Source organism: Phacochoerus africanus, chromosome 2, assembly GCF_016906955.1.
Source record: "Phacochoerus africanus isolate WHEZ1 chromosome 2, ROS_Pafr_v1, whole genome shotgun sequence".
Taxonomy (NCBI): domain Eukaryota; kingdom Metazoa; phylum Chordata; class Mammalia; order Artiodactyla; family Suidae; genus Phacochoerus; species Phacochoerus africanus.
In genome coordinates, this window is record NC_062545.1 from 130,698,698 (window position 1) to 130,713,089 (window position 14,392).

Below are 14,392 nucleotides of genomic sequence, written 5' to 3' on the forward strand. Positions count from 1 at the left end.
AGAAACCGATTAACTTTAACATAGATTCAAACCAGATAAAATGTAGGTCAATTTTTGGGAAAAGCCTTGACTGAAAGTCTAAACACTAACAAAGACTAAAAACACAATTTAGGCCAATAACAACCTCCCTTAAGAATGGGGTGCTGATGACACCAGAGTCATGAGTAATGGACAAGTGGTATAATCCCCTGCCAGTTCCCATTCACTATAACTTTTCTCTCTTTCCCCTTCACCCTCTCTCTTCTTCCTCAAATTTTCCATCTCTTTCTTTGCCTATATCCCGAGTTTTATTTTTTTCCTTTTACACTGTAGTTTAGTAAAGAATATGAACTTCACATTCAGATGATCCTGCAGAAGACTCATTTTCTTTTCTTTTTTTTTTTTTATCTTTTGTCTTTATAGGGCCACACCCACAGCACTTGGAGGTTCTCAAGCTAGGGTCTAACCAGAGCTGTAGCCGCTGGCCTAGGCCAGAACCGCAGCAATGCCAGATCTGAGCCATGTCTGTGACCTACACCACAGCTCACGGCAGTGCTGGACCCTTAACCCACTGAGCAAGGCCAGGGATCGAACCTGCAACCTCCTGGTTCCTAGTCGGATTCATTTCCACTGTGCCAGGATGGGAACTCTGAGACTCATTTTCTTATTGTGTGACTTTGGGCAGATTATGGTGTAGCTTCCCTAAGCCTAAATTTCCTCAACTAGAGAAGAGGGATAAAATCTATCTTGCAGGTGTTGAAGGGATTAAATCAAGCAATATGCATAAAGAGAGGATCAGGTCACTAGTAGACTAAATGAGATTTAACTCTGAGAGTCAGAGAGGCTTAGTGGAAAAAGCATACAATCTGGAGCCGGACAATCTTGAGTTTGAATCCCTGCTCCACCACTTATTGGCTAAAGGACTCAGGCAAGTCTTGTAAACTTTTTGAGGCTCAGTTTCCTTAACTATAATATGGGGTAAATAATACAGGTTTAATAGATTTTGGAAGAGAATCAGATGAAATGATATATACTTAGAGTCTGTAGATATTTGACAAGAAGCTGCCTCTCAGCAGAATTTATAGTAGCTGACTTGTTCTCTAGAGGCTCCTGTTTGCTGACACTTGATCTATGTGTTCAAGTATGTCACCACTAGGGACTGGGAAATCCTAAAGCAATAAGGAATTTTAATCTTGAACCTATCTCAAGGCTATAAAATAAAGAACAAGAGGGAAGGAGAGTGATACAATGCAAAGACCTCCCCAGCAAGCATGAGTCTAGCACTACTTGGGCATTAATTGCCAGTACAAGCCCATGTAAGTTACATGCTATATCTGGAACACATGGGGGTTGGCCTAGAGGTGTAATCAGTGTCTGGAAACATTTTTGGTTGTCACAGTTGGGATTGCTACTTGTATCTAGTGGATAGAGGCCAGGGATGCTACTGAATATTCTGCTCTGAAGACCCCTCAAGAACAAAGAATCACCCAGCCAAAACATCAATAACGCTGAGGTTAGGAAAACCTGGCTTAGATGACTGCTAAGTTCCCTTTAAGCTCTAACACTCCAAGAGACTATGAAGAGGAGGCAGCACCAACATGGAATATGTGACTTCTTGTCAATACCCATCAAACAAAGGCTTATGATGTTCAAAATCCCCCAAAGGCCAGTGGAGAAATTTTTCCATTAGATATTTGGATATTCTGAAATCAACACTGTAACTTCAGAGGGTGACGACACCCCTTCCTTCACAAAAGGAGGCACAGTCCCCCAGAGACTTGGTCCCTCATTCTTTGCAGTCAGAATCAGTGTACCCAAAGCCACATGATTTCTCTGGGGAAGAAGATGATTTAAATAAGTCTGAATAAAGATCAGAATAAGACCTGATACACACAATAGCAGAGGTGACTCTCAAATACACCATGCTAAGTGAAAGAAGCCAGACTCAAAAGACTACCTATTATTACATTTATACAACATCATGGGACAAAACTGTAGGAAAGAAAACAGATCAGCAGTTGCCTGGGGCTGGGGGTAAGGAGAACAGTTTGACTTTCAGGGACATGAAGAAATCTGGGAGATGATACACTGTTTTACATACTGATTGGGGTGTAAGCTACACAACTGTGTTTGTCAAAACCACAGAACTGTACACTTAATAATGAATTTTACTGTGTCTAAATTATACTTCAGTAAGACTGGCCCCTGGAGTTCCCGTTGTGTTTCAGAGGGTTCAGAACCCAACTAGAATCCATGAGGATGCAGATTTGATCCCTGGCCTCATTCAGTGGGTTAAGGATCCATCACTGCCAAGAGCTGTGGCAATAGGTAGCAGATGCAGCTGGAACCTGGCATTGCTGTGCCTGTGGGATAGGCCGGCAGCTGTAGCTCTGATTCAACCCCTAGCCGGGAACATCATACACCACAGGTATGGCCCGGAAAAAGAAAAAAGGAAAAAAAGTAATACCAGGAGTTCCCGTCGTGGCGCAGTGGTTAACGAATCCGACTAGGAACCATGAGGTTGAGGGTTCGGTCCCTGCCCTTGCTCAGTGGGTTGACGATCCGGTGTTGCCGTGACCTGTGGTGTAGGTTGCAGATGCGGCTCGGATCCCGCGTTGCTGTGGCTCTGGCGTAGGCCGGTGGCTACAGCTCCGATTCAACCCCTAGCCTGGGAACCTCCATATGCCGCAGGAGTGGCCCAAGAAATAGCAACAACAACAACAACGACAACAACAACAACAACAACAACAAAATAATAAGACCGGCCCCTCTCCCTTCACCCCCACCCCCCATATCAAAAGGCAGTATAGGAGTTCCCGTTGTGGCGCAGTGGTTAACGAATCCGACTAGGAACCATGAGGTTGCGGGTTCGATCCCTGCCCTTGCTCAGTGGGTTAACGATCCGGCGTTGCCCTGAGCTGTGGTGTAGGTTGCAGATGCGGCTCAGATCCCGCGTTGCTGTGGCTCTGGCGTAGGCCCGTGGCTACAGCTCCGATTCAACCCCTAGCCTGGGAACCTCCATATGCCATAGCAACAAGAAATAGCAACAACAACAACAACAACAACAACAAAAAAAGAGTGGAGTTTCTATTTCCCACAGCCCTCTGGCTGTCTTAAAAGTAAGCCCACTGAAAAAAAAAAATTAAATAAATAAACAAAAGGCAGTATAGAAGATCACTATACTTTGGTAACGGATGAACTGGATGACATCTAAAATCTTTCCTGTGCCAAGCCCTATGATTTTACGACAATCTGCCTCCCTACCCCTTCTCACCTCAGAGCCATAATGATTAGGGTTAAGTCTGGGCTCTAATTTCTATGTCAAAGCCATGGGTCCCTCCAACAAAATCTTCTGGGTATGAGTCCTGCCATCAGTCTGGGACCTCTGGCTCTTCTACAGCCTGTGACATAGATTCCCTTTCCTTCCCTCTCCTGCCCTGACCAATGAGGGCCTTAGACAACTAATAAACAAGCCAAAATAAACCTCAGGAGACACTGGTTTTATCTCTCTGCACAGGCTTCCTGTATAAATCCTGTTTGATCTTTCCATTGAACTTTAAATCAGACTTCAAATTCATGAGTTCCCATCCTTTATGGGCTTCTGGCTTTTCACCAGATTATTTTTATACATTTAATCGCTTCTCGGCCTTTTGGCTAAGATCAAGTGTATTTTTATACATTTAAGCTACATAAATGTGAAATGTGAGCTTCATAGCAAAATTCTACCCAAGCTTGTTGATGTATAAATAGGTAGATATAGATATGTAGTTTTGTTTTGTTTACACATTTCCCAGACTTTTTACCTGTTAAGTATTACACAAAATAACTAATGTTTCTTATGTACACAACAGTCATAGGTAGGCTGTGGCCAAGAAGGACTGAAGGAGCCATTAGAATACTCACACTTGGCATTCCCTTCGTGGCTCAGAGGTTAACAAACCCAACCAGGATCCATGAGGTTGCGGGTTTGATCCCTGGCCCCGTGAGCTGTGGTGTAGGTCACAGACAAAGCTCAGATCCTGTGTTGCTGTGGCTGTGCCTGGCTGCTGCAGCTCCTATTGACCCCTAGCCTAGGAACTTCCATATGCCATAGCAAAAAAAAAAAAAAAAAGAATGCTCACACTTTCTGCTAATAGAAAGACCACTGTCTTCTATGCCTCACACACAGTCACTACTTGAGGAGTCTCATCCTCTTATTTGAGAGTCAGTTCCTTTCCTGGCTCTTCTTGGAGGACCTCCATGGAACAGTACAACACCAATAACCAGATACCTCATACCCACCCGAGTGCTGGGATCAAAGTCAAGGGCTACAAGACAAGCCTGGACCTGCCAGTGCCCTCATCCCCCACAGGATGGAGAAGACTTGGTAGGGGCCAGGTAATATCCACACTGCCCTTTTCTGTTGAACATTTACAGCAAACACACTGTGACCACAAAAAAATTATAATAGAAGGGACCCAAAGAAACAACATATTCCACAAGGTCTAGGGTCTTGTTTCCACATACTCCTCTCAAAAGGGAAGGATGAGGAATTATACTTCCATGGTTTAGAATTATCCAACCGTCTTCAGAAGTCTGCATCAGCAGAAAATCAGTACAGGTGTACCTCGGAGATATTTACGGATCTGGTTCCAGACCAACACAATAAAGCCAATGTTCCAACAAAGCCAGTCACATGAATTTTTCAGTTTCCCAGTGTACACAAAAGTTATGTTTATGCTATGCTATATTCTACCAAGAGTGAAATAGCATTATGTCTAAAAAACAATGAATGTACCTTAAGTTAAAATTCTTTATTACTAAACAGTGCTAGCCATCATCTGAACCTTTAGTGAGTCATAGTAGTAACATAAAAAAATCACAGATCATAACAAATATAACAATGAAAAAGTTTTAAATAGTGCGAGAATTTCGCAGACACACAAAATGAATAAATGCTGTGAAAAATGGCACCGAAGGGCTTGCTCTATGCAGGGTTGCTACAAACTTGCAATTTATAAAAATGTATTATCTGTGAAGTACAATAAAGCAAAGCACAATAAAACCAGGTATGCCTATGCTGTCCTCTAAGTCACTCAAACTTGATAACATTGTTTCTTTAGCATAATTAGGAAAAGTTACACAAAAGGCTGAACTACTTAGCAGAAAACACATTTTGGCTTTTTATTCAAAGCCATGTAGACTGACAGCAATAGTTGTCTAGGGTTCCCCACAAAATGTTTCCATTTTCAATGCAATTCCCTAAGGACATAGTCCTCTAGTATTTTTCTTTTGCATGTAAGAAAGAACATATTAAAGGCCACATTAATGATTTTTCCAATTTTAGACAGGACTCTGGTGGCTGCTGGGATGAAGGCTACTGCCAGCAGTCATAGAACTGAATGAGACAAGGCTTGCCAGTCATCATGGGGACTAAATGCATTACCTCATGACTTTTTTTTTCTTTTTTCTCTTTTTTGGGAACCCTTCAGGACACAGAGTTCCTGGGCAGGGAACAAATCTGAGCCACAGTTGCAACCTATGCCACAAGTAATGCCAGATCCTTAACGTACTATGACAGGCCAGGGATCGAACCTGTGTCGCAGTGCTCCAGAGACACCATCAATCCTGCAGGAACTCCTAAACGCATGACCTTTGACAGTGCTCCAACCAGGATAATGCTGCTGCTTCACAGAAACAGAGAGAAGTCCTATAGGCTCATCTGGCCAGGCCTGCTGCCTTGGAAACTTGTGGGAGAGCTAAGCAGCAGGAAGAGTGACCCACAGTGTTAGCCGGCAAAGCCTCGACTAGTCCTCTCAACCCTCAGCAGATCAGCAGAATCGGCCTCTGCTGCTGCTACCCTATAGACTGGCAGATTAGCTGTCCAACCCTTTATACTCAGCATAGGAGCATAACCACAAAGAAGATACCAGTCTCTAGAATTTTGGGCCCTTCTGCTACACACAACACAAGGTCAGGTTTGAGGAGGGCCCATTCACCTACACAAGAAGCAGAACATCACCTGAACTTACTGAATCTGAATCAGGTTGAGGCCTAAGCCTAAATGGACACTAACCAACCTCCATGCCCCCAGCCAGCAGTCTTTTCCTATCTCCTTTGCTCTTTCTACAACTGATGCCTCCCACTACTTCTCAGATCAAAACATCCTTAGTTTCTGACCAAATTACCATAAGAAAGAAACATACAAGCCCAGACTCCATGTTAATTTCCCAGTAAATTATCCAGATATTAAGACCTGGGGAGAGTGAAGGAAAAATGACATTACCACATCCTGAGATGCATACTGGGGGTCCTCTGGGTTGACTGACCAGTAGCAGTAATCAAAGCCAAAAGCCACAACCTTCTCCCGGGAGTCGCCAAAGCCATCAGGTCGACCATCCACCTAAAATCAAACATAGGATCCAGTGTCTTCTCTACTATAATATCAGAATCTGGCCAGTAACACTTGGTTCCTCTCTACTGTAGCTAGAGAAACCTGGACTGGTCATGAGGCTCTTTATGGTATCTACCTAAAAAAGAAAAAAAAAAAAAAAGAGTAAACTTTGTCTTCACCTTGTTAGATACAATGAAGCCCCAGAGAATTAAACATCTATCATACTATTGCATATCTACCCATATATGAACCAACCCTATGAGATGTGAGACAGCTGGGGAGAAAAAGCCTTTCCCTCTCCGAGCCTCCTCTTATCACTATCATTTCTTCTCTAAGTATTTCTGCAGAGGATAGCGGAAGTGCATGAGTAATTCAGTCTCTGGGTCTGACAGGCTCTATCAGCCTATGGCTTTCACAGAGGTCCCTGGCGTATCCACCCCCAGTGAGTGCGAAAGCATGCTGGATACAAGGGTCAGGACCAATCCAACTACCCAAGGCAGATGAGGGCAGATTCAGAGCTTGAGACTGTCTGGACAACCAGGTAATGGGGAGAATGGCATTATCACAGAAATGCCTATCTTACTACTTGAAATTTAGACTGTGGACAAGGAGAAACAACCCCTTGAATGAGGCACCATAAACTACAGGAGAATGAGGCTGTCCACAGGTTCTTAGTGAATAAATGACCTCAAGGAAGTAAGCAGCCAGTGAGGTGTGCAGGGGGCAGATTAGAGTTTAATCTTGGCAGGACTTATTCTTAAGAACCAAAACTATGAGCTATCAGAACAAAGCAGCTGAAGTGATTAGGCAACAGAGATATAAATAAGAGACAGCAGAGAATGAAAGGCCTTTTGTCCCCAGGGAGCTCCTGTTGAAAGTTTGGCAGGCAGGCTTCTCTTTCAGCAGAGAGCTACTGACAAAATGAAACAGATCACGTCACAGGAGTAATACAAAAGTGGGCATGGCTAGGGGGCCTGGGTCCCGATAACCCTTATTCTGCAAGTCAGCTTCCTCAGTTCTCAGGCATGCTGAGTACCACCTGCTAGCTGACAACAGCAGCAGTCACACAGCCAGCTTCCTTGTCCCTCTCCACTGCCCAAGGCCCAGAAAGAAAGAGACCCTTTTACTTCCGCTGGCCTGGGAAACGGAAGAATGAAATGGAGGAAATGAGCCCTAGGAGGGGGTGAATCATGGGGGAGGAAGTTCCCAGTATTTGTCCAATTATGACTCAGAGGTCTCTGAAACAGAATTTTTAGCAAGACTCAGGCTAGTGACTGACTCTTCTGGGATCTCAAGTCTCTTCCTTGGCCCTCCCTATGGCCAAAATGAGTCCTGCATTAGTAGATACACACCAAAATCCCCAGTAATGCTACGACATGAAGTGGTATCAAAGTCTAATTGGTGGTTAGAGAAGTTAAATATATGCATGGATTTTCCCCAACATGATTTACAATGGCCACAGCCCCATAACACCCCTGGTGTTTACTTTCAAAGCAGCCCCTGACCAGGTTCCAAAACAGCTGCACCCTATGTGACAGAACTTGGGCTGCAGCAGCCACATCCCCTGCAATTCTTTTCTGATTTATTATTAATATTATTATTATTATTTACTTTTTAGGGCTGTACCCAAGGCATATGGAGTTTCCCAGGCTAAGGGTCAAGTCAGAGCTACAGCTGCTGGCCTGCGCCACAGCCACAGGAATGCAGGATCCGAGCTGCATCTGCGACCCACACCACAGCTCCCAGCAATGCCAGATCCTTAACCCATTAAGCGAGGCCAGGGATCAAACCCACAACCTCATGCTTCCTAGTCGGATTCATTTCCACTGCGCCACAACAGGAACTCCTGCTTTTTTTTTTTTGGCTTTTTTTTTGGGGGGGGGGCTTTTTTTTTTTTTTGCTATTTCTTTGGGCTGCTCCCGCGGCATATGGAGGTTCCCAGGCTAGGGGTCGAATCGGAGCTGCAGCCACCGGCCTACGCCAGAGCCACAGCAACGCGGGATCCGAGCCGCGTCTGCGACCTACACCACAGCTCAGGGCAACGCCGGATCGTTAACCCACTGAGCAAGGGCAGGGATCGAACCCGAAACCTCATGGTTCCTAGTCGGATTCGTTAACCACTGCACCACGACAGGAACTCCTGCTTTTTTATACTTGATTTGTGGCTGATCAAAGCTCTTCCCACAGTCCCCTCACAAGCCCTTCTCCCTCCCACTCTCCCTCTCTAAACACATTTATATCCACACCTTCATCTCAGAAGCCCATCTAATAATACTAAGTCCTCACTGGAAAGAAAAAGGAGAACCATTTCAGGCTTACCTTTAAATTCCTGATTTTTGCCACTTTGCCATCAACTTCCACAATAATTCTTCCCCCTTCTTTGGTCTCCCTAGAAATAAGACACAAATCCATATGAGAAGAAATATTGCCTTTTTTTTTTCTTTTTTTTGCTTTTTAGGGCCACACCTGTGGCACATGGAAGTTCCCAGGCTAGGGATTGAACTCCCTGGGACCAGGGAGTTCAGCTGCAGCCTACAGCACAGTCACAACAATGCAGGATTCGAGCTGCATCTTTGAACTACACCACAGGTCATGGCAACACCAGATCCTTAATTCACTGAATGAGGCCAGGAATCAAACCCCCATCCTCATGGATACTAGTCAGACTCATTTCCACTGAACAACAACAGGAACTCCTGTCTTTTTTTCTTAGTCAAGAAAAGAGAAGCTGGGGAGTTCCCATCATGGCACAGCAGAAACGAATCTGACTAGTAACCGTGAGGATGCAGGTTCAATCCCTGGCCTCACTCAGTGAGTTAAGGATCCAGCATCGCCGTGAGCTGTGGTGTAGGTCACAGACATGGCTTGGATCTGGCATTGCTGTGGCTGTGGCATAGGCCAGCAGCTGTAGCTCCAAGTCAACCCCTAGCCTGGGAACCTCCATATGCCACAAGTGTGACCCTAAAAAGCAAATAAACAAACAAGAAAAGAGAAGCTGGGGAGTTCCCGTCCTGGCTTAGTGGTTAACGAATCCGACTAGGAACCAAGAGGTTGCAGGTTTAATCCCTGGCCTTGCTCAGTGGGTTAAGGATCCGGCATTGCCGTGAGCTGTGGTGTAAATTGCAGATTTGGCTCGGATCCCGCATTGCTGTGGCTGTGGTGTAGGCCAGCAGCTACAGCTCCGATTGGACCCCTAGCCTGGGAACCTCCATGTGCCATGGGAGCAGCCCTAGAAAAGGCAAAAAGACAAAAAAAAAAAAGAGAGAGCGAGAAGCTGGGGAGTTCTCATTATGGTTCAGTAGAAACAAATATGACTAGTAACCATGAGGATGCAGGTTGGATCCCTGGCCTCGCTCAGTGGGTTAAGGATCTGGCATTGCTGTGTCTGTGGTGTAGGCCGGCAGCTAGAGCTCTGATTTGACCCCTAGCCTGGGAACTTCTCTATGGCACAGGTGTGTCCCTAAAAAGACAAAGAATGAAAGAAAGAGAGAGAGAAAGAAAGAAGGAAAGAGAGAGAAAAAGAAAAGCAAGCAAGCAAGAAAGAGAGAGAAAAAGGAAAAGCTGACACCAGTGCTATTGGGACAAAATGTTTCCCTACAGCTATTTCCATAACCAAGGTGTCCATCTCTACAAATCACTGTAATCATCACATCAAGCCATCCCTCACTGATGTGCTTCTCTGGATAGTTAGAATTTGGCTTGGGAACTGCGAAGAGTTGCCATTACTGGGTACCCCCTATGTGCTAGGTATTGTAATATAAATACAGTATATACTGTACTTTGTTTTATGCAGTCATCCTAATGCAACCTTGTGACACATTTATCTTCATTTTTACAGATGGGAGGCTAAAGCTGAGAGAAATTCTGTAACTTGCCCAAGGTCACACAGCTAGCAGTGGCAGAGCTGAAATATAAACACAAATCTGTCTGAAAGTCGTGTGTTTAGAAATCAGGCTTGGATATCCTGGAGAGTATCCTCAGCTCAGCACACAGCATGGCATCACCTCTCATTTTTTCTGAGATTATGAGCGCAGAAAACAACAAAAAAGGTTTTGGAGTCCTCTCTGTTGAGAACTGAGAACATATTTGCTAAATCCTTTCCCTACATCTTCTTAAATGAGAGTAAGAACCAAGATCCTTAAGAACCTTCCTATATTACAGTTATGTAGTAACACTGCTAACAATTACCCAAGCCCTAAATTCACTTTCAAGGGTGTAATCCAAGTGACCCAGACCTTCAGCCAAAAATGACTGGCATACACTCCAGTAAATAAGAAACCCTTTTCACAATATAAAAAGCTCCAGGCCAGGATGTTAATAGATGAGAGTTAATTCATTAACACTCTTTCCACTACAATGAAAGCTATCAATTAAATTACTTCCAGCCTGGGACCCAAGAGTTGAGAAAATACGTTCAGTCTCATTTTTATCCTTTCTCGGGTTTCCCAGGATGTGACCCTAAGGATTTGGGGAGGCAGAGGTAGCAAGGGGCACACAGTCAGACAGGGGCTTTTAGATTTAAGGGTTTTTTTGTTTTGTTTTTTGTTTTTTTTTTTCTTTTTAGGGCCGCACCCATGGCAGAGGTTCCTAGGCTAGGGGTCGAATCAGAGCTACATTAAAATTTACCTAATTCTGACAACAATTCTGTGATGTAGGTACTGTTACTGTCTGTATTTTACAGATCAGAAAACTGGGGTGCAGGGAGACTGAGTATTTTGCCTAAAGTTATGTCGTTTTGTAAGTGGTAAGAGCTGACTTTCAATCCAGGCAGTGTGACTCCCAAACCCACACTTTTCATCATAGTATTACATAGTCCTTCAGAGCGATGTCAGTAAAAAACTTATTTCTAATACTAAAATTGTCAAGTTTGTAATCTTTGTAGTCACCTGGTTTCTGGTCTAATCTTCAGGGAAAAGTCATCCCATGGATACAAAGGGTGGTGGGGAGCACTTTCAAAGCCATTGTCATCTAGTGGAGGATGTGCCAGTTCTATGAGCCTAACACCACACTGTCCTTCCTGGATCTCACCTAGAGGGAGCAAGGCTGTTTGTTTATTTATCTGTTGTTCTTTAGGGCTGCACCTGCGGCATATGGAAGTTCCCAAGCTTGGGGTCTAATCGGAGCTATAGCCGCTGGCCTATGCCATAGCCACAGCAACATCAGATGCAAGCCACATCTGCGACCTACACCACAGCTCATGGCAACACCGGATCCTTAACCCGATGAACAAGGCCAGGGATTGAACCCACAACCTCATGGTTCCTAGTTGGATTCATTTCCACTGCACCACAACAGGAACTCCATGATTTTTTTTTAAACCTGTAAGTTTGGGATAAAGCCCTGGATTTAAAAAAAAAATCCCTCTCCCAGGTAATGACATTTACGTTACTTAAATTACCTCAAGGCCCTCATACTCTTTCGCATTTCATATTATACAGCACTTAAGGCAGCAGAAATATTCTTTGTCCCCCAGCATCATAAAACTGCATCCCGGAGTTCCTGTCATGGTGCAGCGAAAATGAATCTGACTACAGGTTCGATCCCTGGCCTTGCTCAGTGGGTTAAGGATCCAGCATTGCCGTGAGCTGTGGTGTAGGTTGCAGATGCGGCTTGGCTCTGGCATTGTTGTGGCTGTGGTGTAGGCCAGCAGCTATAGCTCTGATTAGACCCCTAGCCTAGGAACCCCCATACGCTGTGGGTGCAGACTTAAAAGGACAAAAGACAAAACAAAACAAAACAAAACAAAACTGCATCCCTACTCCAAGCCCTCAGCTCAACAAAACCTTTCAGCTCAGGTATTAATGTTTTAAAGGATAACATTTTTTTCCTTTCTGCATTTTAAGGTAGATTTTATTACCCCTCCACCTACTATAAAATATACAGGAATTTGGACAATAAAGAAGAAAAAAAACATGAAATAACTTTTCCAAATCTATTACTTAATTTTTTTAAAGTGTGCCCTTTCTTGAGGATTCATCTAGGATTCTTTAGCATAAAGCAGCCAATATATATGTATACGTCCTAAACCTGAGGTCTTGACAAAACGATGTGACACTACAGGTGGGTGAGAGGCTGCTTCTCCCCTGCCTGAACTACTGCCATTGGTAACCTAGTAGTTCCAAAATATTCTAGAACAAAATGAAGAGAAAGAAAGAGAACCAACTACAATTGGGCAGCTGGCTTCACAGAGCTCAAAGGAAGCCTAGTAGTGCCACTACAATTTACCTCTAGGTGGTGAATTCTACCAAAAGGCATTCATTCTTTAGGGTTAAAGATTTTGCACAAGGATAAATCCTCAGTTACACATTTACTCCTAGGACAGTGTTTCTCTAAGTGTTGCCCACAGGGTTCCTTCATCAGAATTATGGGAGATGGGGAGGTTAGTTCATTTGAATTCCTGTTAACAAGCTGCATTATAAGAAGCTCCCCAGGTAGACTGTATGTATACTATAATTTGAGAACCACTATCCTAGAAGGGAAAATAACCAAGCCATCCACTTCTTACCTCATTTGTAAAACTAAAAAAAAAAAAAAAAAAAAAGACAGCTAAGAATAGAGAGGAATAAAAATAGCCATTAAAAATTATACAAGGAGTTCCCGTCATGGCGCAGTGGTTAACGAATCCGACTAGGAACCATGAGGTTGCGGGTTCGGTCCCTGCCCTTGCTCAGTGGGCGTTGCCGTGAGCTGTGGTGTAGGTTGCAGTCGAGGCTCGGATCTTGCGTTGCTGTGGCTCTGGCGTAGGCCGGTGGCTACAGCTCCGATTAGACCCCTAGCCTGGGAACCTCCACATGCCGCGGGAGCGGCCCAAAGAAATAGCAAAAAGACAAAAAAAAAAAAATTATACAGGAGTTCCCCTAGTGGCACAATGGTTAACAAATCTGACTAGGAACCATGAGGTTGCCGGTTCGATCCCTGGCCTTGCTCGGTGGGTTGAGGATCCAGCATTGCCATGAGCTGTGGTATGGGTCGCAGACACGGCTCGGATTCTGTGTTGTTGTTGCTGTGGCATAGGCTGGTGGCTATAGCTCCGATTGGGCCCCTAGCCTGGGAACCTCCATATGCCACAGGAGCAGCCCTAGAAAAGGCAAAAAGCCAAAAAGAAAAAAAAAAAAAATATATATATATATATATATATATATATATATATATATACAGCTAGCACTTTACTGGACATTTAAAATGAGCCAGGCTCTGTTCTAAGTTTTTTAATGTATCCTTTCATTTAATCTTCACAAAAAGCCTTTGAAGCTGTTACACTATTTTGCAGATTTAAAAAGAAAAAGAAGAGTACAGAAAAGGAAAATAGTGGAGTTCCCGTCGTGGCGCAGTGGTTAACGAATCCAACTAGGAACCATGAGGCTGTGGGTTCGATCTCTGGCCTTGCTCAGTGGGTTAAGGATCCGACATTGCTGTGAGCTGTGGTGTGGGTCGCAGACGTGGCTCGGATCCCACGTTGCTGTGGCTCTGGCGTAGGCCGGAGGCTACAGTTCCAATTAGACCCCTAGCCTGGGAACCTCCATATGCCGCAGGAGCAGCTCAAGAAAAGGCAAAAAGACCAAAAAAGAAAAAGAAAGAAAAGAAAAAAAAGAAAGAAAAGGAATATAGTACATGAGAAGTAACTTTTGACAGGGCATGGCGGTGGGGAGAGTTCCAGAGCCCAAAGTTTTGGCAAAAGAAAATATGTCCTCTCAACAATGAATGATTTGTATAGACAAGGGGCAGCATCTTTTAATGAGACACGGGCTTTCTGATCACGGAAAACAACTGGGAGGTAAAAGGGAAGGCACTAAATCCATTTCCCATAATTATCATTTTACCAATGGTCTGTTGTGTCCTCTGAGCAAATAGACATTTGAGAAAGAAGTGCAACTTTTCTCTAATCTCAGGAAGGAGCAGCTTGGTCTAGTGAATGGAATCTTCCTTTCCCTCATTTCATTGCTCTACCTACTTTTAGATCTTAAATAAGACCTTTTCTCATTTAGAAGAACAAAAAAAATGGAAGCTTAGACCACATGATCTCTAAGATTTCTTCCCAGG

The 14,392-nt window shown here is 44.1% G+C and overlaps 1 protein-coding gene across 1 annotated transcript in view; it reads right to left on the reverse strand.

Annotated features, from left to right (window-relative positions):
- STARD9 (StAR related lipid transfer domain containing 9) overlaps positions 1-14,392 on the reverse strand; it is a 145,405-nt gene that overhangs the window by 129,067 nt on the left and 1,946 nt on the right. The window contains exons 2-3 of the mRNA XM_047766577.1: positions 8,672-8,741; positions 6,245-6,361 (exon numbers count right to left, since the gene is read on the reverse strand). Of these exons, the coding sequence (XP_047622533.1) occupies positions 6,245-6,361; positions 8,672-8,741 (187 nt within the window). The remainder of the gene's footprint in view (positions 1-6,244; positions 6,362-8,671; positions 8,742-14,392) is intronic.